Here is a 25,360-nt window from a genome sequence, read left to right as displayed (position 1 = left end):
CTGGGTGCAGAGCACATCAAGCCACTGCCAACAGACCCAGACTGGGGACAACAGAGCGTGGCCACACTTCTCTGCTCTGGTTATTCCTCGTTGTTGTCCCAACCCTGGTGGGGCTCTTGGGAGCGGAAAGTGTTGCTCTAGTTGCACTGGTCACTAGGGCCTTTTGGGTGTAAAAGTGTCAGTCAAGCTCAACCCTCTTCCCCAGCTCAGTTCATTTGAGTGGCTTTTCTGAAGTGACCTAGGCCTGCAAGTCCGACTGAAAGTCCTCCGTATCCATTCCCTTAAGTCACTTAGAAGCTTTAGAAAATCCTGCTCTGGGACGATGCTGAAGGCTTTTGTTATACAGGCAACAAGAAAAATCTCTCGGATGGCTCCAGACCTCCGAATTCCTCCTCCAGGCCTGCCTCCAAACAAGCCCATATCAAAAATGTTCCCAGAGCTTGCATAAAAGCCACTGCACAAGCAAAGCCTAAGTCAAAACAGACCCATATTCCTAAACACTGCGAGTGTCATTTACTTGGCAAATGAGTGGCCTCGTGTTTTAAATGGGCAAGTGGGGAGGGAGGTGTTGGAAGCGATTCAGCAGAGATGAATGCGTTTCGAGACGGCCTGGGACAACAGACCTCCATTCCTAAAGACCTTGCCGTGTTAGCCGTGAAGAACTGGCATGTGGTCAAAATTATGTCCTCACCTGCAATTAAAGAATTTGGCCTTTTTTTTTTTTTTCCTTTCCAAATAAAAAAAAATAATAATAATTCTCAAAAGCAATCCTAGGCCTGGCTGGAAGAAAAGAAATAGTTTCCTTTGATAGTCTGCAGAAGGGGTTTCTGCCACAACTGCTAACAGCATGCTCCCTTCAGCTTCTCCTGACGTCATGTGGGCATGGACAGCAGCAGGGTTTAGAGTATCTGTCATTAGGGTTGCAACCAGCTGGAAAGTTTCCGATGCTAAAGCACCAGGCAGGGCTGTCTTCAGCAGGCTCGGGGCTCGGCCTCCTGCCTATGGGACTGACTGGCTTACACGCCAGCACCTTTTCCTCCCCGGCGGCTTCGCATACGCTAGGTCTGCAAAAGGGGCAAGCAGGTCAACGGCGCTTTACCGCCACGACACGTCTGAACGCGGGGAGACGCAGGGCTGGAGGAGAGAGTAGACGCTGACAGTCTGAAAGTACCGATGACGGTAATAATAATGAAACAGAATGGGGTTAATTGGCAACCTGTTCTCTTGTTGCTCTACCCGGGATTGTGTTACATTTTCCATTAGGTCCCGTTCCCATTAAAGCAAACTGCACATAAATAGCCTTGATTATGTTTTTCTTACAAAGAAAGACTCTGGCCAGCTTCCTATTTTGGTTTGGTGCAACTTTATGCTTGCCTATTACTCTACCTGCAGCTGGGGTGGGTTCCATTATATAGATGTCTAAGTACCTGATTTGCAAGGACAATCAGGCACTTAATGCAACTGCTGGGTGGCCTCAAGTTTTCCTTTCTTTGCCCTCTCATGTCCCAGTTCAGAAACCTGGGTTACGTTTCTTCCCCATGGAGGCAGAACACTCAGCCCTTTGATGCCATAGCACTGCCCTTTCTCCCATGAAAGTCTACCGTTCCTCCGACTGCTTGGAAAGCCGTTCCACATAAAAAAAAGGCAGACTGACAATGTTCTTTGCTAACTAAAAAACAATAGTTTTAAAAGTGCCGGTCCTGGACAAGCATCAGTTCCTAAACCCCAGTACCAAATTAAACATGCAGATTAGCTACCCTATACATAAGGGACATGGGAGTCTGTGTAAGGAGAAAAGAGCTCTAGGGAAATTTCCCTTCTTCTTGTTGCCCTTCTATTCCAGATCAGCCTTCATGTCCTCGACTAGCAGATGCTAGCCTCTGGTAGCTCCTGGCAATACCCTTCCCCCAGAGCCTGGCAGATTTTGCAAAGCTTGGCGCAACTGCCCAAGTGACTGCCTGGCAAATCTCAGCACAGCAGCACATTTTGCCCACGCATCCAGGAATCAGACTGGAGTGCCTCCCTGGGTCCAGGGACCTCATTCCCAGCAGCCACTGATTGCTTATCTCCAGCCTCATCTACCCCTAGATGCGTGTCCTGGCCACTGCCTGATTCTCTCCTTAGTCCTCCATGCACAATAAAATAGTCTCCATAGTGATGAATTTGGCTTTTGCAACCAGATAGATCCTCATGTCCCTATGAACGTCTGGAGAATCCAGCCCGCCTTTCATAGTTTTATCGTTTAATAGTTTGTCTGTTCAGGCTGGGACAGGCTGTGGATGAAGCAACGTGCTGGATGTCATGGAAGCCTGGAAGGCACTACCGTGCAGACAACTCTGTGCATTAAATAACCAGTATTTAGACTCTCTAGGCCGAGTGAAGGAAGACCCTTTGGGAGCTGCCTGAAAAATGGGAACATTTTTTTGCAATGAACGTGTCTCAAGAAGGGGATCCCCTTACTCTGCACCGAGAGACTTCTGAATCTGAACATTTGTCCCTAGCTCCAGGATCCGTCTCAGTGGAAGTGAGAGCCTTGGAAAGTTTAGCACAAAGTTTCCAGCACCGGGTGAGAGTCAAGCTGAAAGGAGGAGTTACAGTTCCTCTGCAGACCTGCATGTACTAAGTGTTCATGCAAAAAGAAGAATCGGTTTTGTGTTCTCTGATCGCCCAGTTCAACGTGTTTAAGGAGGGATGGCTCCTCCTGAAAGCACAACGAACAGCCCAAATGCACCTCTTCCTCCGAGCATGCAGCTTTACTCTTCATCCGGCTGTCGCTGGTGGGGTGGAGGGGCTTTTGTGTAGCCAAGTGATTGTATTTGCACCTGGAAATCTCCGAAGAGTGAGGCTGCCGTGTTTACCTTCTGACAGACGCACCCTTCAGCCAGGGTAATGTGTAAACAGCAGCAGCAAGGATAAAATACTTCACTCACTGCCTTGATGGAGGCCAGAACTCTAGCGGTTACAATCGTGTAAATAAAGAGCCATAAAGCACAGCTTCCTCCAAGCTCGGCAGCGGACATGCTGCAAGAGAGGGCATGTGTTAGCAAGCACCTAAAGAAGAAGGGTGTTTGTACCTGAAAGCTTGCAAAAAAACTTTTTTTCCCATCTATTTAGCTGGTCTAATAAAAGATATCACATTTATCCAAAGAACCTTGTCAGCCAGCACCTAAGGCCCTAGGAAGTCCCAAATGAGAACCTCTCTTTGCTCTTGGAAGCTAACCCGTCTACTCCCTATTACTGGGGCAACTTTATTCAAAGCAGGTGCCACACAAGTCACATCACTGTGAAAGAGCATGGCCATTATTGCAATCAGAAAACAACTTACAGTTCATGTAGCTTCTGACAGAAGCTCCAGCCATCAGGGTTGATGCGAGCTATCAAGTTGTTACTAAGGTGAAGCTGCTGGAGGGAGGAGAGGCCGTAAAGAGAGCCGCTGTTCACTTCGATCAGGCTGTTGTACTCCAGGTGTCTGACGAGAAAACCAAGGGAGCATATTTGGACTTTCCAGCAGGAGCTGAAACACCCCTTATAAAACATTGCTATTTGCCTCTATACCTGGCTGCACACTCCCCTGCACGCGTGTGTGTGAATAGCATGAGTAAACTCCAGGAGAGTCTCGGGAACTGGTCTGGAGCGTGTCCAAAGAAACCTTTGCTCCGTCGCAACACCCGTCTCCCCATTTCCTAACGTGTAACTGGGTTTATGTCTCATGTCTATCCAGCGTGGCTCCAGCTTTGTTATGACAAAACTCAGCATTTTGTACGGAGACCTTTCAAGTGCTCCCTGGCAATACGTTTCTGGGAATCCCCATCCAGAGGAAAAACTACAGAGGGGGAAGTGTCAGCTTGCTTGCTTTCCAGGCTGTCCCAAGGGGGAGGACATTCAGACCTGTGATGCATACTTCCATGTACCAGTTACAATAAGACTTACGGAGAATCTGGGTGAGCTTTTACTCCTGGAGCAACTGAGATATTTTATTGTGTTTTCAAATCCTACCGCCATAGGATTTGAAAACACCATTTGAAAGGTATTTGAGTGACTTTAAAGATACGATTTCTTGAGCCTTGTTTTTATACAACTGATAAAGCAGAGTTTCTTCCTACTTCATGTGTAGTGTGTATAGACCAGTGATTCTCAACCAGGGCGCCTTCAGGTCCTTTCAAGGGTGACTTTGGGTATCACACAATGGTTTACGAGCATGATTCACAAGATAAACCCGAGACTTCAAACAGAAATCCATAGCTCTCGTCTTTCTGAGTTCTTTGCCACTGAACAACTGCTCTATTATTTTTCTGTAGGCAAAAAAAGTGAAAACTAAGAGCTGGCATTTTGCAAGGGGTGCCCTGAGTCTAGAAAGATTGAAGACCACCAGCACAGACACACACCCCACCTATATTTATTATCCCACCATACAGTATATAGTTTCCATCTATCTGACAGTTTTATGTTGCTGCCGATCTTGGTGGTATCCAGACACCTTCCAGATAAAGTCAGCTCCAAAAGCTGAGTCTTGAAGTGTCTTTATGGAGTCTCTGCATTTCTACCTCTTGGGGTCAGAGCCCTGTGCTGGGTGAGTTTTAATTTGGGGAGAGGGGAGGTAGTTGGTGAAGGTTTGGGACTAAAAGGAGTGTCTACCTTGAGAGCATCACTTCTGCTGAAAAGGGTGTCTCCAAGGAGCAGACCCACTCAAGCACAGGAGGCACGCACACCACACCGGCAGCAGCGTGAGAGCCTGCTGGAAGGAGGGGAAGGGCCTGCAATCCACAGCAAAGGAGGAACTATGTCCATTTGCCGGTCCCTTTTACACCTGCCTCCTGTCTGCAGCAGGGATGTGACGAAGCAGAGCCCAGACTGGCAATTCGGATAGGGGCTGAGCCAGAACTGACAGCATCAGAGCACAAAAGTCCCCCACCTGCCACCATGCAACCTCTGGGCATGCGGCAGCAATCTGGTAGGACACGGGTCAACGCGGGAGAGAGGAGGGGAGACCCTGGGAGAAAAGCAACCCGCCTCCAGTAAGCACGCGCATCGCCCAACTTACAGCACTTGCATCTTTGCCAGGCCCCAGAAGGCCCCGTCCGTCAGCTTGCTGATGTTGTTGCGCTGCAGCTTCAGTACTTCCAAGCTGTCCAGCCCCTGGAAGGTGAGGCCCTCGATCAGGCGGATGCGGTTCCGGTTCAGCTCCCTGCAATCACCGACACGGGACACGCGTATTAAACCCCCGCGCTTTCTCGTGGGATCAGCTGCACAACGCGGGGAGGAGTGCCAGCAAGCTCCTCCGTGAGCCGCTCCCACGAGGGAGCAGAAGGGCACCGGAAACACGGGATACTGGAGCTGGCCAGGAAATTCAGCTGGGCGCATTCCCTCTTAAACAAACTCGCTCTTGGGAAAGCTTTGCTATACGGAGGAGAAGCGGAAGAGATGCCGAGTTGCAATTCTTTCCCTCCAACGGCCGTTTCCATTAAGCCCTTTATCCTTTTCGCCAGCATTCACACTTCATCTGCCCTCATGTGAAAGCCCTGCCTGAACCACCAGATCGAAGGCTCAGCAGTATTTCCCTTGCAAACCTTTGTTTTTCCAGGAGCAAAATTGACTCTGACATAAACATGAGCCACATGAACTGCGAGCCAGGTGCACGTTTTATTACTAGGTCTGAAAGGACAACATTCAGTTCCCCAGACAACTCTAGCCTTCTCCCCCCACCCCACAGTATTGTAAGAAAAGATTAAGAAAGAAGTTTCTACAAAAACAAAAGGGTTTTTTTTGCACTTGGAGATCTCAGCTCTGTTTTGTTTGTTCCTGTCTGTTGTTTGAAAAGCAATCAATGCTTAAAAAAAGAAAAATCGGGAGTACCATTATGTCCGATGGTTGCCATCAGCTGCTCCCATCCTATGGGGGTAATACCCAGGGGAGCTATGGGGCACGTCATGACCTGCTACCCTTAAGCACAGCAGATGAAATCCCAGCTCCACAAAAGGTACTGGTTTGCTTACTGCTCTTTAAAAACCCAAGTTCATTGAACCCAGTGGAAAGGGTATTTTGGATCAGGCCCAGAAAGGCTATAAACAGAGGGGAAAAGTCAAACAATTAGAGCAACTCTTTGCCTATAAAGCCCATTTATAGCTGCAGATGTAGATGTGTGCCCGGGCAGCTTACTCCATACTGCAGCTGGGATAATAACAATGTGCGTGCTAACCCATCAACAGCACTGGTGTGTCTGCCCAAATATCACTGCACAGTTTAACAACCTCCCTTCGCTGCATTTTTATTGCCACATAAAGATACCTGTGTGGTCTCGAAAGCATAACAATACAGTTGTTCATAACAACACTGTCACTCAGCCCCGGCTGTCCAAATTTTCCCACCGAGGGGGGGGAAAAAAAAAGAGCAGCTGTTGTAAGGGACAGTTAATACATTTTATATAGTCAAGAATTGAGACACTTGTCTATATCAACAACTCCCTATCATTTTCATCCAGAGTCTGATCCAAATAAGCCAACGGGTCTGAGACAAAATGAACCCTCTCCCAATTTGTTTTATGAGGTGCTGCCATAGGACTATTAAATATAACTTATTCTGAGTTTTATAGATGGAGAGTGAGGAAGGGCTGCACTTGGTGTACATGTCCTCAGGGAAATTTTGTCTCCATAAAGTTTGGTTAGCCTTAATTAAAGTGCACATTTCTACTCACAGTTGAGTTAGCCTGGGTAGCTTGAATGCCTTGACAGGAAGCTGGGCGATCCTGTTTTTGCTCAGCCGGAGTGTTAGCAGGGAGCGTGACAGACTATCAAAAGCACCAGGCTCCAGGGCACTGATTCTGTTGTTCCCCAGGTAGCTGCAATAAACCATCACAGAGAACTTCATGGTTATGTCAGAGGTCTTCGTTGTTGGGTGATCAGCATTTGCACGGTGGCCGAACAGCAGGATGAAGGTAGATATGCTCCATTTAAATAGCTCAGGCTTTTGGATAAATGCAAGCAAACTATCTTACCAGAGCCCACGCTGGGGTCCAGGCTTTTGGATAAATGCAAGAAATCACCTTGCCCAGAGCCCACGCTGGGGTCCGGGCTTTCAGATAAACTCAAGGAAACCACCTTGCCCACAACCCATCCAGGCTTTTGGATAAATGCAAGCAAATCACCTTGCCCAGAACCCATGCTGGGGTCCAGGCTTTTGGGTGAATGAAAGCAAACCATCTTGCCCACAGCCCGTGCTGGGGTCTAACCTGGGAGAGTGCTGATTCCCTCCTGAGAGACCTTAAACCCCCTCCACTCCAATGCAGGTGATTGTTAGCAGTGCTGTCCATCAGACCCATAACGCAGTCATCCATCGTATGCAAAGAGGGCCTGAAAGCGCAATCTCTGAAGACCGCTTGAAATTATGAAAGCAACTCATGGGGCTGCAGCTTCTAGAGCAGCTGTCACATGAATCATATACAGATTACGCTGCATTTTCCCCGCAGGGCCCACTGGGGCTCTGGTTCGAGTCCTTGCAGCCTGTTCGCTATGGGTGGGTTCCCTGAGCGAGCTGTCACTCAGGGACAAGTACACGATCCAAAGGGAAACAGCTATTTTCTCCCACCCGTATGCCTCCCAGTGTGTACCTCCCTGCTGCGGCTTCACGTGTTCAAAGCTTGGCGGGACACGTTCATGTGTGCCTTACTCGGTCACTGTTTTCATTGCAGCTGGCAAAATAGCAGCACTTGCATTACTACTCGGACGACGGGACACCCAGAGTGAGAAATCACCACTGGGAACAAGCGCCTGAGCTCCACCTCCCCATCGCACGTGGGTGCAGGTATAATTCAGAGGGTTTGGTACCGATTCTTTCGCAGAGGTGGTGGCTGGGCGTCCTCCCTGCTGCAGCTATTCAACAAATACTGTTCCCGGCAAGAGAAAAAAACAACTTACAGCTCCTTTATGTGAAGTCCCTGCGGAAAGGAACCGCTTCGTATTTCCGTGATGTCATTGAAACTCAGGTCCAACGTTTCCAGGGCAATGTAGGGCTTCAGCTGACTCGCATCGATGCTCCGGATCCTGTTGTGATGTCTGAAACAGACAGGATGAGAATTGGAGAGGTCTGCCAAAAGGGGGGGAAAAGACAGAACCAGAGATTTTGGCACTTGCCAGCCAGCCTGTCCCGCAGGCAACTTGCTGGGTTTCTCTAGCGACCATCCCATTAGGATACCACGGTGCCAGAGACACGCACACGGGCCCTGTAGTGCTCCTAAAGCTCCTAAACCAGACAGTAAGCAATCATGAGTTTAGGCAGAGTTTGAACTTGTCCTTTCTGGTTTGGGGGCAGCAACCCTTGCTTTTTGTATAACCCCTTTCCTGCCCTTCCGAACGCGTGGTCCCATCCCGCACCCCTTTCATGTCGGCCTGGTGCCTAGAGCGGGATGATACCCGGGCAGGCAGCGATCTGGCACATTTCCAGCAGCATGTAACCCAGAGACTTAAAGGATGGAGACAGGTAGAGGCCCAAAGTCCCAGGCAAAGTTGCTGTCTAATGTCTGATAGCCTTTGAGAGATCCCAGCTCTAAGCCCGTTAGGATGATTTGTAAGGCACAGAAACAGCAGACGGGGGAGTTAAGTTTTACAGTCCCTTCCACCCATATTGCTGGCTCCATACCTGCATTAGGACAAGCTGGCCCTCAGCACTGCTGGCAGAATCTAGCCCTACAGGAAGCGTCCAAGTCCGCCGCGTCCCTACCAACAGTCTGCAGGTTTCAAATGAAATGGCTTTGCTCAGAGGGAGCATTATGAGTCACTCGCTGCATTTCCACAGCTGTCAAACAGTTAAAAAGCTCCAAAAACTGTCTGCACCTCCAGCGTTTTTTAAATAAAATCTCCCTCCCTCCCCTCCTTTTTTTTTCCGATTCCTTTTTGGCCTCAATCAGTAGGAAGAACAGTTACTTCCCCCCCCTCCAGAGTATAGTGCATTAGTCACAAGAAGCAAAGCAGATGCCTGACGTGAAGTCAGACCGGAGTGAACCATCACTGAGATTATTGGCAAGGCTGACACGGAGGAGCCCTAAATAGAGACGTTCACAGACACTTGAGAACCTGCTGAATAATGAGAGAGAGCAGAGTGGGATTAATCAAGCCCACTACCCCCTGGGTAAGCAGAAAATGAAGAGAGCCAGCACCCAGTCAATGCATTCATGAATGCAAAACAGAGATACCCAGCTCTCCTGCCCAAGTGGAGCATCTCTTTCAAATAAACACTTGACCCAATTGCATTTGGTGCTATTGTGCTGGTCCGTCTCTCTGAACCCATCTCTGTCCTCCTGGCCCTTCTATTTAAAACCCTCCCTGGAGTTTATAAGCCCTCTGCAAGCCAAGCTCACAGACTAGCAAATGCATCTTAATCACGACGAGGGATGTGATCAGCTCCAGAGGGATGTTCTCCCTCACCCCCCTCCGATGAATAAGAACACGATGCTTCTCAGCCACTTTTGCCAGCGGTTGAAAAAAATATCACACAACATTGAACTGAATCACTTAAAACAGACTGATTTATGATGATTCACATTTGGCTGCCTCACCCTCTAAAAAAATCCTCGTTTATCCGCAAAGTAAAAGTTTCACAGGTGCCAAAGAGACGGCAATGGGCAGACAAGTAGGATCTTGCGAGTTGGCAGGGCCTTTTCAGAGCAAGTGCTGAAACGGGTTGCGTCCAAAGCGCAGCTCGAGAAAACAGGGAGATGCTCGTTTCGCATCAAGGTCGTGCTTCACACCACGCACGTGCTGGAGAGCTGCACTGAATCCGGGGCGTCTGACTGCTCGTGGAAACATGGATGTAGCTTGATTACGTGCTCTCTTTCATGCCTTCCAGGCACTGAAACATGGGTTTAAATCCTTCCTGCTGTGGCTCACAGCTTTTTTGCTGCCAGTAGGTGGATCTACACGTGCCTTTACGCCAGCTTAAATTTACTGCGCAGTAAATTACAGTGCAGTAAGGGGGAATAGGCCGGAGTCTACGTGTGCAGGCATTAAAGTGCATTAACGCCGTGTCTGGACTGACTTGGGACACTAGTTACTGCACAGCAATGCACATGGAGATGCTTTACTGCTCAGTAACACTATCAGCACAAATTGGTGCGACTTTTGCCATATTTACTGTGCAGTATGGGAGTGCACATGTAGGCACACACCCGTACTGCGCAGTAATTTTGGTTAAACGTGCACATGTAGACACACCCGGTATTACCATTCCCAAGGCGATTCAAAGCTGGGGGGTCATTAGGACCCCACCTTTTCCCCTGAGCGAGGACCGGGGCAGCATCTGTTTTAACTTCCTGTGCTGCACTGACTGGACCGGCTGGCACCCTTGCTCCGTCCCAGCCAGGCTTATCCCTCCCCATCCCCGTCACCTGCTCTATGTCGCAGGGAAGACAAGTTTTACTGTCTCATTTTAGCCTGTGTGACTGCAAGAGCACAAGATGACTCTGCTCAATCAGAGACCAAGTGAGGAGAGCCAAGATGGGAAGCCAAGGCTCTCAGTTTCTATTCCCAGCTCTGGCACTGACTCATATGCCTTGGGCAAGTTGCTTAACCCCTCGGTACCTCCAGCGTATCTGTCCGTAAAAGGAGCTCGCTGCGCAATCAGGGCACTGGAAAGTTGAACTCTTTGAGCTCTGCAGGGACTGTAAAAGGCTTTTGGAGGAAAGGAGCTAAATCATAATGCAAAGCACTACAATTCCCCAGCCAAATACCTCGTGCAGCTGCAGAGCATGGCCACCATTAATCCAAATTTAACCTCAACCAACCGCTTCGCGCCAGGCTTAACCCCCTCTGAGCACCAGTTCCTCCCAACTCGAGCAGTCAGCATTCCCTTCGCAATCTGCAGCAGCGCTTAGTTATTTAAAATGCAAAGCACATAAGATAGTCAAAGGGAACAAAGAGGGGGCTTGTGTGGGTTTGTGTTAAGGTGGAGGCTGGGGAAGACAGGTGGGGAGCATTCAAAAGCTCAGGGCAGTTCCAAGAACCTAGGCCGGGATTTTCGAGGTAATGTTACAGTCTAATCCCAGCGAGTGTCACAGCACTAAGTGTCTCTGGCCGTGTCTACATGAGACGCTTACTGCGGAGTAGCTCGTAGTACTGCACAGCAGCGTCAAGGCGCAATGCGATGCTACTGCGCAGTAGTAACGAGCTACTCGTCACCAGGATGCCGTGCGGGTAATGCCGGTTACGGCATGGTCATTTAGCACTTGGGTATGCAAGTGCTAGATGACTGTGCAGCCAGCGTCTCGTGTAGAGGCGGCCTCTGTGAATACTTACTGATGAACAGGCTGCGAGGCAGTTTCCTCTAATAGTAGCTGATGGGAGAATTCATCTCTCCTTATGTCAAAGGGTTTGTCCACATAATAAAGCAGCAACTTAAAATATGGCTTTACACCAGTTCAGTTAAAACGACACAGAAAGCTGCATGAATGCTCTTGAGGCTTCTTTGGATGCAGCTGATTTCCAGTTTTGCTTCTACGTTTCTTAGAAAGTGGTTTTAGCCAAACAGAAACCAGCCTTTCTTTACCAGGAAAGCGAGAGGGGTTTGCTCCGGTTAAACTAAATCAATTAAAAACGGATTTAAATTCAATCAGTGTAACCTTCTCGTGCACACCAAGCCTGGGTCAGGGCGGCATGAGTCTGCCACGAAAATGGGTGGTGTAAAAGAAGAGCAGAGCGGTGAGAAGTCGTATGCTTAGCCTTCATCTAGTGTCAGTTTACATGGCAGGCTGAAAGAAAACCTTAATGCAGCGAACCTCTGAAACCAACACCTGTTCGCTGCATCAAAAATCAAATCAAGCTTCAAAAGGGAGAGAGGCTTTGCACTTCTGGTGCAGCGCTTCTATTAATATTCAAATGCACTGTCAGGATTCGCATTAGGGAGGAAGGCCCGAGTTTGTTCTGAATTAATATGGCCAGAATGGCCAAGCCCGAGCTCCATGACGAACTGGGATGGAAAGGCCCACGAGGTGTGGCGCCGCAAGGAAAGACCAGGCACAAAGGGCCTGGTCAAGTGTTAGATCCAAGACAGGGTTATAGGAGACAGAGCAGATACACTCTCATGTCCTCTGCTCTCTGCCTGCGACCAGCACGTGCGTATGTTGCTCCGGCCACGTTTTCCCCATCGGCCTCGTAAACAGGGCGCTTTCCCCCCGGACTCTGCTGCAGGGCAGCTTGGCTAATGACAACCATCCCATGCCGCAGGGTGATGCTCTCACCTGCCGCAAAAGGGAGCAAGTTTCTGACCGTGCCTTTAGCAAATGTGAACCAAAACGCTGCAATTAAAGGGATTTGTTTTGTTTTTTTGTTTTTTTTGCAAAAACCTAGTTGGTGGAATAAAAGATATCGCCTCTACCACAAACTCTGCTTCCAAAATGTTGCAGCTCTCTCGAATCCACACTCGGGCTACTCCAAAACTCTCGGATTAAAACCACAGAGGGGGACGAACGCTGGTGGGGCTCGCACTGCTTTTAGCTGCGGCTGAGCACAGGGGAAGAACATCAAAAATGAAGGGAGTTCAGTGGTTGTGGGGCTGGAGGAAATATTATTTGGCTTGCTATCATGGGGGGCAGGACTCCATGGCCCAGGAGACCCCTCTCAGTCCTCTGCTTCTCTATCAGCAGTCCTAGCCCCCCTGAAATCAGTGTAGCTGTGAACTTTTCCACCAGCTGAGATCCTGCTCCCCAGGGAGACTGAGTTTTTGCCTTACGCAATTATTTCTTTAAAGGAAAAGGGGAGACCTCCTGTGAAGAACCGTGCACCCCGCTGCACAGCACCGGGCACGAGCGTCTCGGGAAGCCTGTTGCGCAGGGGGAATAAGGTTTCTCGTGAGACCCTGGCGGATTGCTAGTCAACGCGCTGTCCTTGCCAAGCGGTCCCTGCCAGGCAAACTCTGCTTCTGAAAGCAGCCCAAGAACAATGGGACCAAACATGGCGTGTGGAGACTAAATGACTCGCCCAAGGAGACACGGACAAGTCTGTGACAAAGCGCGGCACGGCGCTTTCTTCTTCTCCCTCCCATGCAACAGGTCGTGCCTTGCTAGCCGTGCTGGCAGGTCAGCCTAGCTGCCTGCACCCCTCTTATCAATCTGCACCAGATTATCCCGCAGGCTGGGGACCGTTTCCTAGCAGAACAATGCACATTTTTGTCAGCGTGAATGTGCCCGGCCTTTCTTTAAGGGAACAGTGCTGCTTTCATCTCGGAGCAGCGCTGCCTGGGTTCTGCTCCAGGCAGGAAGCGAGCGTCCTTCTCGGCAGCCCCCCCTTTTCTCAGATGCTCTGAATCACCGGCTCCCGGGGGGGGAGATTTCGGCAGATCCTCCGGCCTGCCCCAGACGCGGCCCCGGCCCTGTTTGTTCAGGTGGCCGCGGCATGCACAACCGGAGCGGACCAGTGGCAGGTCAAGGGGCCGCTACGCTCGGGGGTCGGCCGCAGAGAAACCCGTGCACCTGGAGTCAGCCAGCTTCCTCGCTGCTGCCCTTTCAAAGGCTCTCACGGGCGAGCCGGCTGCTCTCGGCCACCGACCGACACGGTACGGGGTTGCCGTCTCCCCCGGCCTGCTTCGGGCTTGCACGCGCAGATCCGTGCCAGCCCACGCAGCAGCTCCACCGAGAAGCAAGTCCCACCCACCCCGAAATCGGGTGACGGCGCTGGCTTGGAAGCACACGAGATGCAGCTTGAGAGGGTGATCAGGGCTGTGCTAAGCGGGCTGCATCGCTTAACATCTGAGCAGCACCACGCATTTGGGCCTGCATCTTGAGGCGGTGTAAGTAAGCACCCATGCTCGCTTTCCTCCGGGTCCTTTCCCCCCATCACTGGGGCCCTTTCCCCTCCGGATGCTCAACTAGCTGCAGCCAAAACGCCCCAGCGGAGCCGGTCAAGCCAAATACACCGTGTGGGGCAGGCTCGGGACTCCTCCATCTGCTGCTCATCCACACCACAGGCAGCTAATGAAACATTTCAGTACTCCCTGAGCAATTCATCTCACCAGTTTGGGGGTTTTCTCTTGGTCAGGCTGCATGTCTTAGCAGTGATGAAGGTTTGGGACGGAGGAGCCCGGAGCTCCACGCAGACAGGGGCCGATGCAGCTGAGGCAGGTCAGAAAGGACATCTGCAGTCTGGATGAAAGTCAGTGCGCCGTGAGCAAAGCTTTGGGGAGATTTTGGCACCCCCGCCATCCCAGCTCACGGATGGGGAGAGCCAGGATACATTTAGGAGACGGGATTTTCTTGGCTGTCCTCTTTACTGAGCACGGCCGCAGCCTTCAAACAAATGGCACGCAGAGTATTTCTGCAAGACCAGGAAGAACTGGGGACCCCGATCCTACAGGAAAGCAGCTACTCACACAAATCGGTCCACGGCTGTTTAAGGGACTAGTCACAAGCAGGGATCCTGGTTTACTCTGATTTTAAAAAATCCCCAATTTTCAGTTAAAAAAAAGTAGCCCCAAATCCACACTCTTTCTGTGATTGAAATGAAACACCACCAACACACACACACACACACACACACACACACACACACACCAGTGATGATAATCATGCAAAAATGTGGATTTGGGGTTACTTTTTTTCAACTGAAAATTGGGGATTTTTTAACATTGGAGAAAACCAGCATCCCTGGTCATGAGAGATCGGTACGATGGCAGCATTTTTCCAAATGACTCCAAAGTGAGATAACCGATGGGCCTGGAAGCCGGGGGGGGGGGTGGGGTGTATGAATTCAGGGATTTAAAAAAACCCTCTGTGCTAACACAGTTTTGCTGCAAAATGGTTTCCCACCTGCGTTCACCTCCGTGGAGCGCAGTGCAGCGCTGCGCTAGGACCAGCCGTGCCAGCGACAGGATTTCCCTGCATCCCGGCACCGCTTCTCCTCCAAGCCCTCATTTCCATCTGCTAATTGGCTCGGTCTCATCAGGCCCCATCAGGAAGGCCCAAGTGTGCGTATGTGCACACATGTGCTCAGAGATGATTTCATTTATGAGTTGCATCACCTCCCCGCTCGCCAGGAGCCAAACACTTTCACAGGGAGCCTCCGCTGTCTGATTGATGACAGGGACCCACCTGTTTTTCCAGAGCCAACGTGGCAAACCACCACACGGGAGTCTACATTTATTCAGCTCGCGGCCCCTCCGGGTTGCCCGCATCTCGAGCGCGTGTGGCGCACTGTGCTCCCCCCCACAACACGCTCGGTCTCAAGAGCTGCAGCACGCATGCCCTCACCCTGCCGCCTGCCTTAAATCATCACAACTTTGGGCTGAAGGATCTGCAGGCAAATCACCGAGGTTTCAGGAGAGGATTGATTAAACAGCTCGGCGATGGTGGTCGTTCCAACGCTGCCTTTGCAATGCTCATAATGCTTGATGGGTTTTTTTGTTTGTTTCCAGTACATGAAAAGAACAGGAGATAAAAGATAAAACAGCAGCCCCGCTGTGAGCCCACGTACGGTAACACTGGAGCAAACCCACTTCTGGGAAAGCAGGGTGGAGAGCTCAGCACAGAACAGGCACGTAACACGTGGTTAAAACCTACCCTTGGTTGGATTAAAAAATTCAAGAGACGGATCCTCTCCCGAATCCTACAGGATGTTGTGAAGCTATCCTGCCTCTGTCTCTTGTAAATCTGATCATTTTGCAGAGAGAGAGAGGGAGCGTGTGTTTGCACATGTGTGCAATGCAGCTGTGTTGGGATGCTTAAAGTGCCACAATAAAGGTCACAGGAACAGCTCCATGCAACCTTTACCCAGACACTTAAAGTTTTCCTTGAATGCAAGCAGGTATCTCTAAATGCAATACGTCTCTGTCTTTTTAAACACCTCGGGGTGTCACTGCAGTGCACTGGAATAGATTTCTCTATCATCTCAGTGTATTCTTGTGTCACTTGGTATTATCTGACCCTCAGGTTTAGCAGCTGGCCTTTTAAATGAGTGTCCCATAACAGATCCTTAGAGGCAGAGTCAATATTGTGTGCATGCACGTGCACACACATCACTCCCCCTTTCCAGCCCTGTCTAGCAGACACATTCATCAGGCCAGTCATTTGGTTCAGTGCAACATGCATGATGTGAAATTGTCTTCCAAAAAAATACACCAGGCGATACATGAACTTCCAGGATGGTACTCCTGGGATCCTGAGTGTTTTCATCACTGATGTAAGCTTTCTGGCACTGGCCAGCACCAGGAGTGAGGCCTTTTCCTGAGCACACTGACACAACTGATGTAATTAAAAAAAAAGAAAAAAAAAAAAAATCCCCTCCTGGTTTTGATCTGCATTTATTTGCCCGAGACATGTGATCTCGCTCCCACGCGATTCCCCAGATCTTTTACAACTTGCAGTCTCCGAAGCCTCCAGCACGTGATCCTGCTGTTAAAGATGTGGGGTAGGCAGGATGAAGGAATTCATCTTCTGAAAACAGAAACGGTCTTATCTCCCCAGCAGATTACAAAACCTGTTACGACATCAAAGCAAATTAAGATCTCTCAAGACAAGGCAGCCTCTGTTACACGGGCCATCACGCTACCACCAGCAAGACGATTCCACTTGTGACTGGTCTTTCAGGTACATAATGTTGTAGGATTTTAGGATTCAGGGTTGACTGGTGTGTTTTTAAATTCACAGGGGTACCAATCTGCTAAAAAAAGGCCCTGAAAAACACCCTTCCTTCTTCCTTAGGGTTGCAACGGGGTCAGAGCCCAGTGCCTGGGCGTGAAGCTACCGCCTGCTCCCAGCTGCAACCCAGTGTTGACCCTCATTGCCAACCTACCTACATTTAGTCCCTCTTCCCACTGCAGTCCCTCAGGTGGATAATCTACCTTTCCCACTGGTCATGTACATTTGGGAAAGGTGACTTTAGCCTGGAAAGAAAGGCTACAGGGAAATCAAGAATGTAGCACACGAGAAATGACAAGAGCGTGGCTTGCTTTGTTCAGCAATCCAGTGGCCGCAAGGGATGGCATCGCCGTCCACGCAACAATGCTGGCACGAGAGCACGTGGCAGCAAACCATTTGCAATCGAATGTAGGCCGCAATCCAGACGAAGGTCGCCAACCATTTCTAACAGCCTTCGAATGGGTGGCAAAAACCTGACGCTAAAGTTTCTAACAAAAGCCAAGTGCATGGACAAACTAGCAGCCGGCTGGACTAGTGCAATTAAGGTGTGCCAGCTGCAGTCGCCAATGGCACACAAGGACACGATGCATCTGGCTTCACGTCCAGCCACCTTGGACCCTCCAGCCCATGTGACCAGAAGCCCATTTACGGCTAGGTCAACTGAGGGCAGATTTTGGTATGAATCCAGGGCAGGGCTTGAGCTTATCTCCAGAGCTGCAGCAAGACCACAAGAAATTGCATGAGATTCAACAAGGGCAAGTGCAAAGTCCTGCACTTAGGATGGAACAAGCCCATGCGGCGGTGGGGCCGACCGGCCGGGCAGCTGCTCTGCAGAACAGGACCTAGGGGTGACAGTGGACAATAAGATGGATACGAGCCAGCACCCTGGCTGCCAAGAAGGCAACAGGTATCCTGCGCTGCATCGGCAGGAGCGTTGCCGGCAGATGGAGGGCAGTGATTCTTCCCTCTATTCTGCACTGGGGAGGCCACATCTGGAGTCCTGTGTCCAGTTTTGGGCCCCCGCTACAGAAGGGATGTGGACAAATAGGAGAGAGTCCAGTGGAGGGCAACAAAAATGGTTTGGGAGCTGGAGGACAGGACTGGTGAGGAGAAGCTGAGGGAAGTGGGTTTATTCAGTCTGCAAAAGTGAAGACCGAGGGGGACTGAATAGCAGCTTTCATATCCCTGCCAGGGGGGCTGCAAAGAGGATGGAGCTGGACTGGTCTCAGTGGGGGCAGATGACAGAAGGAGCAATGGGCTCAGGCTGCAGCAAGGGAAGCTGAGGTTGGATATTAGGAAAAACTCTCATGAGGAGGGTGGTGAAGCACTGGAATAGGTTACCCAGAGAGGTGGTGGACTCGCCATCCTTGGAGGTTTTGAAGACCCAGGTAGACAAAGGCTTGGCTGGGATGATGTAGTCGGGGCTGGTCCTGCTTTGAGCAGGGGGTTGGACTAGATGTGACCTCCTGAGCTCCCTTCAACCCTCATTTTCCATGATCCTAAAACACTTTTAGCAGCTCAACCAGCACATCCTTCACACCATGGTATCTCAGCCCTCCTGTCAATAGAGGTCGATGACTACGAGTTACCTTCCACTGACCGCAGGCTATGAGCGTGCATATGGGCAGTTATCGCAGACCATCTGATGTGCTGTCAAGTCCCACATTTTATTTTATCCTGCTGTTAATTGTCCATAGGCCCAGGCCCCAAGGGGCTTGTGCAGACCTTGCTACCAAACGTGGCGTTGGCTTTTGCTTTTCCAAACAAGTGAAGGATTTCAGAGTCCACGTCAGAGCGGCAAACCTGGGGGCCGCTTCATGTTGCTTTTGTTTCTCAGCAGGATTTGGGGAGGGCCCCCCCCAGCAGTGGAATAAACCAAACATAACAGCTCTTGTTGGAGACGTGGGGCCATTAATCCAAACACTAATTACAAACAGACTGCTTGAAAGTGCACGTGATTTATGCCTGCGAGCTGCAGTTTGACTCACCCGCCTTGCATGTTTACGTGGATCTTTTGATTGGCTTGTGATCAAAAGACGCAGGCTTTTGCTCAACAAGGGCTCTGCTGCTCCGGACTCAGGTAATGGCTGAGACGATAAGCGGGGCCCTGAATGGGTTATCTAGTCTCTTAGGGACAGGGGAAGCTCCCACCGATTCCAGCACGATGTGAATCGGGCCACGAGGAGGAAAGGAGCAGGTGAGCAATGAGAAATGTCGAGTCCAGGCTCCTGTTAAAACTTCAGAAGCACAGGAGGTGTAGGGGGCCGGCTGGCGGGTCTGTCCTGACATGCGGCACACTTGTGCTCTGTTGAAAGGCCTTATCTGTCTTGTCAGCGAAGCTGAACGCCATGGGAATAGGCTCCGGGAAGGCTCTCCAAGCCCAGCCGAGGCTGCTGAGCCTTGCAGGGGCAAATCCCCCGTGTCAAAAAGCAATGTTCGCATTAGAAAACAGACCCAAAGCTAGAGCACTGCAGCAAGCTCCGGCAGGCGGGTCCCAAAAACGAGCTTGTGTCCTTCCACCAGGTGCATCCCAAGGGAGGGTCGCGGGTAGGCACTTGCTGGCAACGCGTCCAACGTAACGGCTTGCTCTCTTCCAGCACGTTCGTTCCTCCTCGTTGGAAAAGTAAGCACAGTTATCGTTGCAAGAACACAGCTCGGAGAAAAACCTCGTTCCATTTGCCCAAAGGATGGTGGTATCTGACCGATGCAAGGCAACGCCACTTCCTTTCCCTTGCAAACGAGCTAACAGTTGCTCCATTCAACCATCATTGCAGTGCAGTATATACAGGGCCGGTGGAGACCAGTCATTTTAAGTCCTGACAGCATTAGCCATACACACATCCGCACTTTTGCCTGCTCTGGCTAATTTTTTCCCCTCCCACCAAGGTTCATTCTGAATTGCTGAGATCTTCTACAGTTCCAAACATTTTCTTCTCACCCACGCTTATTCCCGTTTCTTTCTGTTTTTTTAGCTGCCTTCATCGCTTTTCCTCACGTGCGACTGAACTGGAAGTGGTCAGCTGGGCAGAACACGCGTTCCCCCAACTCCTTGCTTTCTCCACATCAATATTTGTACGTAACTCCCACTTGCAGCAAGGGTCGTGCATGCATTCGCTAGGGAGACCGGTCTTTTAAGTGATCTATGCACATGAAGGATTTGTATCCCATGCATGTGAAAGAGTTGCTGGTTTTGGCCCTCATTTAAAAAAATAACCAAGATCCAATTTTTCCCCCCCTCCCCAAGTGGGTGATTTTTGCAAGGGTAAAGACAATGTTTAATACGATCTCTCTTGTCTGTCTCTGCACTTAACTTGCAGAATTTAAGGCAGGTAAAAGGTGACAGTAAATCCAGCCTGAAGTGTCAAGAGTTATTTTTTCTACTCAACGGAGGCTGCAGGCTTTCCAAAATGCCTCTAATAACAAGAGCCTGATCTAGACTTCAGGGATTCATCCAGTTCAAGGCTTCTTGACATTTAATTTCCTGTCACTGCACCCAGGGGCAGCAATGGAGAAGAAAACCCATGGGATCAGTCTGCAACGCCCCCCCCCCGTGTGTTAGGCACTGGCTTTGGGCCCAGAAGAGCAGGAACAATGTTTAAATAGGCCTGATGAAACAGCTTTAGCCCTGCTGTGAACAGGAGGAGCCAACACACGCTGCCTGATAGTGGAGTGCACGCATGTGTGTGTCTCTCCAAAAACTAATTTTGCTACAAACATTTCCTGAATGAGAATGACCTAATACCTGAAATTAGAACCCGTCAGGGCAGGCGGGGGGGGAGAGGATACCAAAAAACTTCCAGGCACAACTGCATTGTAATGTCAAACTTATTGCAAAACATTCATATCCTGTAATCCTAAAGTAAAAGTCTGCCAGAAATAGCTATGTGAATAGAAGCTAAAGAATATATTTCGTACGGCGCAGGAAACACAGAGTATGCGTCTAGCTAGAATTCAACCTTGCTCTCTTTCCCCAAAGCGAACTAAATTGGACTTACTACTGAATCTCAAACCGACAAATCCAGCATGCTAAAAGACAGCAAAAAAAAAAAAAAAAAATAAAGCACCTTTTGGTTTCACTCAGCAATTATTTATGTTTGAAATCCTTCCAGCCTGTGAGCAACTAACGGAAGAATTCTCTTTGTAGTGATGTGCTTTACTTGCATTAGATGGACAATCTAGTGGCAGATATTAATAGTCATAAATGTTGGCTACCCCAAGATCCAAGTATGAGGTTATTTTTCACATTGACCTTAGCAAAAGACTCTGGTTGCAAATTACTGCTACAATTAATCTCTGCCTGATTTGCAAGGGAAAGAATCTGGAAACCATCTTGTGTAATGTGTGCTGTAAATCATGACACATAACTTGCACTTTTACAGAGATCAGATGAGCTGAAAGTACTTGATATGCATCCAGGAATAAAAGCTACCTGATGGAGGCAAGCATTATCCCCATTTCTCATGGGGCAGGAAGAGGGATGCCAAGTGACCCGGTCCTACGCCGTGGCGAGTTTAGAACAAAGCGAGGGAAATCACTCCAAGTATCCTCGCTCCCGGCCTTGTACCCCGTCCATTTTTGCCTCCCAAAACACAAGAAACGAGCTAACGTGGCCTATTGGCTTGTACTTGGCGCAAACCTAACCCAACAAGCAGCCAACTCCAGCCACTCTCCTTTTACAAACGATGACCGACATCGTTCTCGACAATGACGATTCCCACGGACAAGAAGGACTCACCGCCAACCTATTTGATTGACATGTGGCGTTAAACAGGACTCCAAAAAACACCCCCATCTCTCTCTATCTTCTTTCTTCCAGCCACACGTGCTGGGCTCTAAATTTGTCCGGATTTCTTTCATATGCTGTTTATTGAGTCGGAGGAAGATCTGTTTCACTGCTGCTGCTTTTCTAAAAAAAGGATGACTCATTTCCCTGGAATAGCCTCAGATCTGTTGCCATTTCCATGCGCTTGCATTATATTGGAAAAGCCTGATGAGGACAGGCACATGATTAGACCGGTTCCAACAACCCAAAGGAAAAAGTCAAAACAGCGTCTCCTCCGGTGCTGGGGAGAACATGATTAATGAGAACTTCCTCCGCTGGGAACGGGGCTTGCAATCTTTGGCCTGGATAACCACCAGACTTTACACACCAGATTCCTAGTATGGACTTGGAATAAGGCAAACAGAAGAGGTGGGTTTAAGAATACATTATGTTAACTCCTGGAAGTAGTTTGCATAAAAAAAAAAAAAAGGCTGATTATTCCAACGTTTTTTTTTCCCATTCGTTTTTAAAGAGTATGAAGGCAAAAAGAAAGGAGCGGGAAGACTAAATAGAGTGTGCCGTTCATTCCTCCACTCAGTTTGTCCGAGGTGCTGCTCCCCTTTGAAGGGAACTCGAACTCTCTAAACCCGACTCAGAACTTGCGGGAAGTGCGTGGAAACCCTTTCGCTTCAAGATGGATTACGTCCGCTTGCATCAGGTTGGTGACTGAGACTTTGTCCAATTGATGCCTCTTAGGATAATTATTATGCAGTGCAACACTCAGCTCACAATGCATCACTACGTGGGATGAGGCTGGCATATAAGTGGAATCGGCTGGTGTCAACTGGACCATGCAGGGTTCAAGCACGCTCTGTCCCCACCCCTTCTACAACCCAAATCAGTGGGCCAGGAAAAGGCATTGCCTTTCGGGGCAGAGTAAGCCTGCCATATGACTTCAGAACTGGGAGCACCGGTTCACCTCTGAAGAAGTCATGGGATCTTGTAAGCCACGGTTTTAAATATATTCCAGACCCGATTAGTCCCTTTTCTTGCAATATTAATATGTTACGTGGTGGGCACGTCTACACGTGCACTTACTCCAGCTTAAATTTACTGCACAGTAGGCAGGGAATAGGTCGGTGTCTACACGTGCAGGACTTAAAGCACATTAACACTGTGTTTAAAGTTAGTCCCAAGTCAGTCTGCACACAGCGTTAATACACTTTTAATCCTGCATGAGTAGACGCTGTCTTATTCCTGCTTACTAAAGTTAGTCCCAAGTCAGTCCACACGCACATTGTTAGTGCACAGTAAGGCATCTATATGTGCATTACTGCAGAGTAACTAATCAGGTGTAAATCTGATACCTCATGATGCAGGTATCAAATTTATGGTCAAGTCAGCGTAAGTCACCGTATTTCCAGCGCAGTGCAGGCACGCACATGTAGACACGCACCCATACTGCACAGGAATTTCGGTTACTGCGCAGTAAATGCGTATGTATAGATGTACCTGGTGTGTCTTAGACTGGTAAGTGTGGTTGAGTTTGAACAGAAGATGGCCACGGTATGAAGAATAAAATGTTTCTGTTTCTTAATTCCACCTTCTAGAATCGCAAATTAACCCTCAACTCTGGCACACTCAACTCTACTGCCACCCTAAAATAAAATTATAAAAATTCAATGTTAAAAAATAATTCAAAACTGGATTGGGTTAAAAATATATATATATGTATAAAAAATTAGCCACCATCACTGCTGTGTTATTGGAAAACAATGTTTTCCTTTGTGGCATGGGGGAATTACTCTGAGGATAGAACATGATTTAAAAAATGAATGAAGAATTCACTTTTGGTAAATGCCCCAGATCTTTCTGCAATTTGCCTGCTTGACCCCCCTCAAGCTCAGCAGAGGTTGTAAAAACAGAGTGAGATTATCTGAAAATTGCATTAAAAGGCTGAACCACATGATTTTAAAAGATTTTCCCATACTCGTTTGAGAAAAATGTAAAATACATTATAAAACAAAGCAGTGCAGAAATAAGTTGTGTATGGTTTAACTTTGGATTCTGAAGCTTTAAAAAACGGTGCTTAAAGGACAGAGATGTAGTTAATTTAACCTTTGTTGGAAACAACTTTAGGTGTTCAATATGATGCATCTTGAATTGGTTAATAAGTATATTGTCTTCTAATCCTTACAGTTTGTTAAAATTACAGTAGAGCATCTGGACAGCAGCCCTAATGAAGAGCTTGCAATAATTTTTAGTCAAATATCTCCATCGCTTTCTGAAGAAATGTGTTTGTTCATGCAAGGACTATGTTAAAATTCCAGCAAATGCAAACTCGGGGAGTTTGATTAAATTGTCCAAGAGATGGTTTTGTAACAGTGTGTGATTTTTTTTTTTTTTTCTAAATAGGACAAAATAACAGGCAATGCTAGTTTGAAAGCAACAGCTATTTTCTGATGTGAATATATACAAAAGAACCCCGCACTGTCATCTAAGTAACCCGTGTTTGGCAATTCTGAGCCCAAAGCTGCTGGGTGTGATGGAGACTGAATAATGAGAAATATGAGGAAATGTCCTGTTGATTCAGTCTTCTATTTTTCCCCGTGCAGGAGATAGCAGCTTGCAGACTGTAAGCTCTCTGGGGTTGGGACAATTTATGGATGAACTTGGTTTTTATAGCAAGATGCGATTTGTTTCCGAGAGAGATGCTCCCATTTAAACAGAAATGATGGGTCTGAAAGAGATATTATCATCAGGTGCCAGATCTCTGGTCTGGCTTATTCAACAAGTCAAACTGGATGGTCCATAATGACTGGCTTAGTTTAGGTCTTCCCCCCTCCTCTCCTTGCCTTGAAATGTCACGATATATTTTACCTGTAGTGCAGTAGCTTGTTTCCCTTCCCCTATTAGGCCTCTCTGTTTAATTACAGTTTAATGTGAATTGATCTTTACATTAATGAGCCCGTAAAGAAGATTGATTTTTTTTTTCCAAGGGAGTCTTATGCTCAGCTTGGCAGCAAAGCAGTCCTATTGATTTCGCTTCGCCAGTAAACACTCTGTAGAGCATGGCTGGGTCCTTTATGAATCAGCTAATCCTATTTCACGCTCTTTTTCCTCCAGAAATCCTCTTGCTGGCTTTCTTGTTGTCCACACTTATTCCAAGCAAGATCATGAGTGTAAAGTAGCTTGAAAGTGGCTTAGGGGACTGGACCCAATGATTTGTAAGGCCCCAAACAATTACGAAACTATGAATAGCTTTGAATATTGTCAACCAACAGCTGGATACTCTGGGTCAGTCTCCTTTTTCTCCTCTGAATATCTGAGGCAGTGATTCTCAGCCAGGGAGCTGCAGCACCCTGGGGTGTCTTGAGACCCTTTCAAGGGTGCTATGCAATATGAGCACGGTTAGGCGCGCAAATACGATTCGCAGAATAAACCCAGAAATTTCAAGCAGGTACGCTCCGTGTCAAAAACATTCTGACCTGTCGTGCTCTTTCCGAGAAAAGCTTTATTATTTTGGCACGCTCAGAAAAAAAAGAGCGAATACTAAGAGCTGACGTTTGCCAAAGGCTGCCTTGAAGTCTAATGAGGAGTTCCTTGAGTCTAGAAAGGTTGAGGGCCACTCACCTAGAGTTTTGGAAAACCTACTGTGAATTGAAAAAAAGTCAAGCTTGTTTGATTGTATTTAATCTATTGGCTTCCTTCATTTTTAGCCCACCGAGGAGGAAGAAAAACACAAGAGAACCCAATATTTACTGCACTTGCTTTCAAGAGCCTTTATTTTCAATCCATCTCCCACCAGGGCTCTCATCACTATAACATCTGAGCTCTTCACAATCTCTATTCACTGGGCAGCAGGACAGCACTGTTAACCCCTTGACACAGATGGAGAGCTAGGTCCTTTTGCCATATTTAATTCTGCCCCTATCGATACTTGCGTCTCCAAAAAAAAAAAAAAAAAAATCAAGCCTCATTTGTAG

General features: G+C 48.5%; 1 protein-coding gene across 1 annotated transcript in view; it reads right to left on the bottom strand.

Annotated features, from left to right (window-relative positions):
• Positions 1-25,360, bottom strand: part of LRIG1 (leucine rich repeats and immunoglobulin like domains 1) — a 74,265-nt gene that overhangs the window by 25,705 nt on the left and 23,200 nt on the right. The window contains exons 4-7 of the mRNA XM_019536994.1: positions 7,911-8,048; positions 6,692-6,835; positions 5,042-5,185; positions 3,326-3,469 (exon numbers count right to left, since the gene is read on the bottom strand). Of these exons, the coding sequence (XP_019392539.1) occupies positions 3,326-3,469; positions 5,042-5,185; positions 6,692-6,835; positions 7,911-8,048 (570 nt within the window). The remainder of the gene's footprint in view (positions 1-3,325; positions 3,470-5,041; positions 5,186-6,691; positions 6,836-7,910; positions 8,049-25,360) is intronic.

The sequence above is a fragment of the Crocodylus porosus genome, unplaced genomic scaffold (assembly GCF_001723895.1).
Source record: "Crocodylus porosus isolate Cpor-Errol unplaced genomic scaffold, CroPor_comp1, whole genome shotgun sequence".
In the NCBI taxonomy this organism is placed as follows: Eukaryota; Metazoa; Chordata; order Crocodylia; family Crocodylidae; genus Crocodylus; species Crocodylus porosus.
The sequence above is the reverse complement of the archived record's forward strand: the minus strand, read 5'-3'. Positions and strand labels throughout refer to the sequence as shown.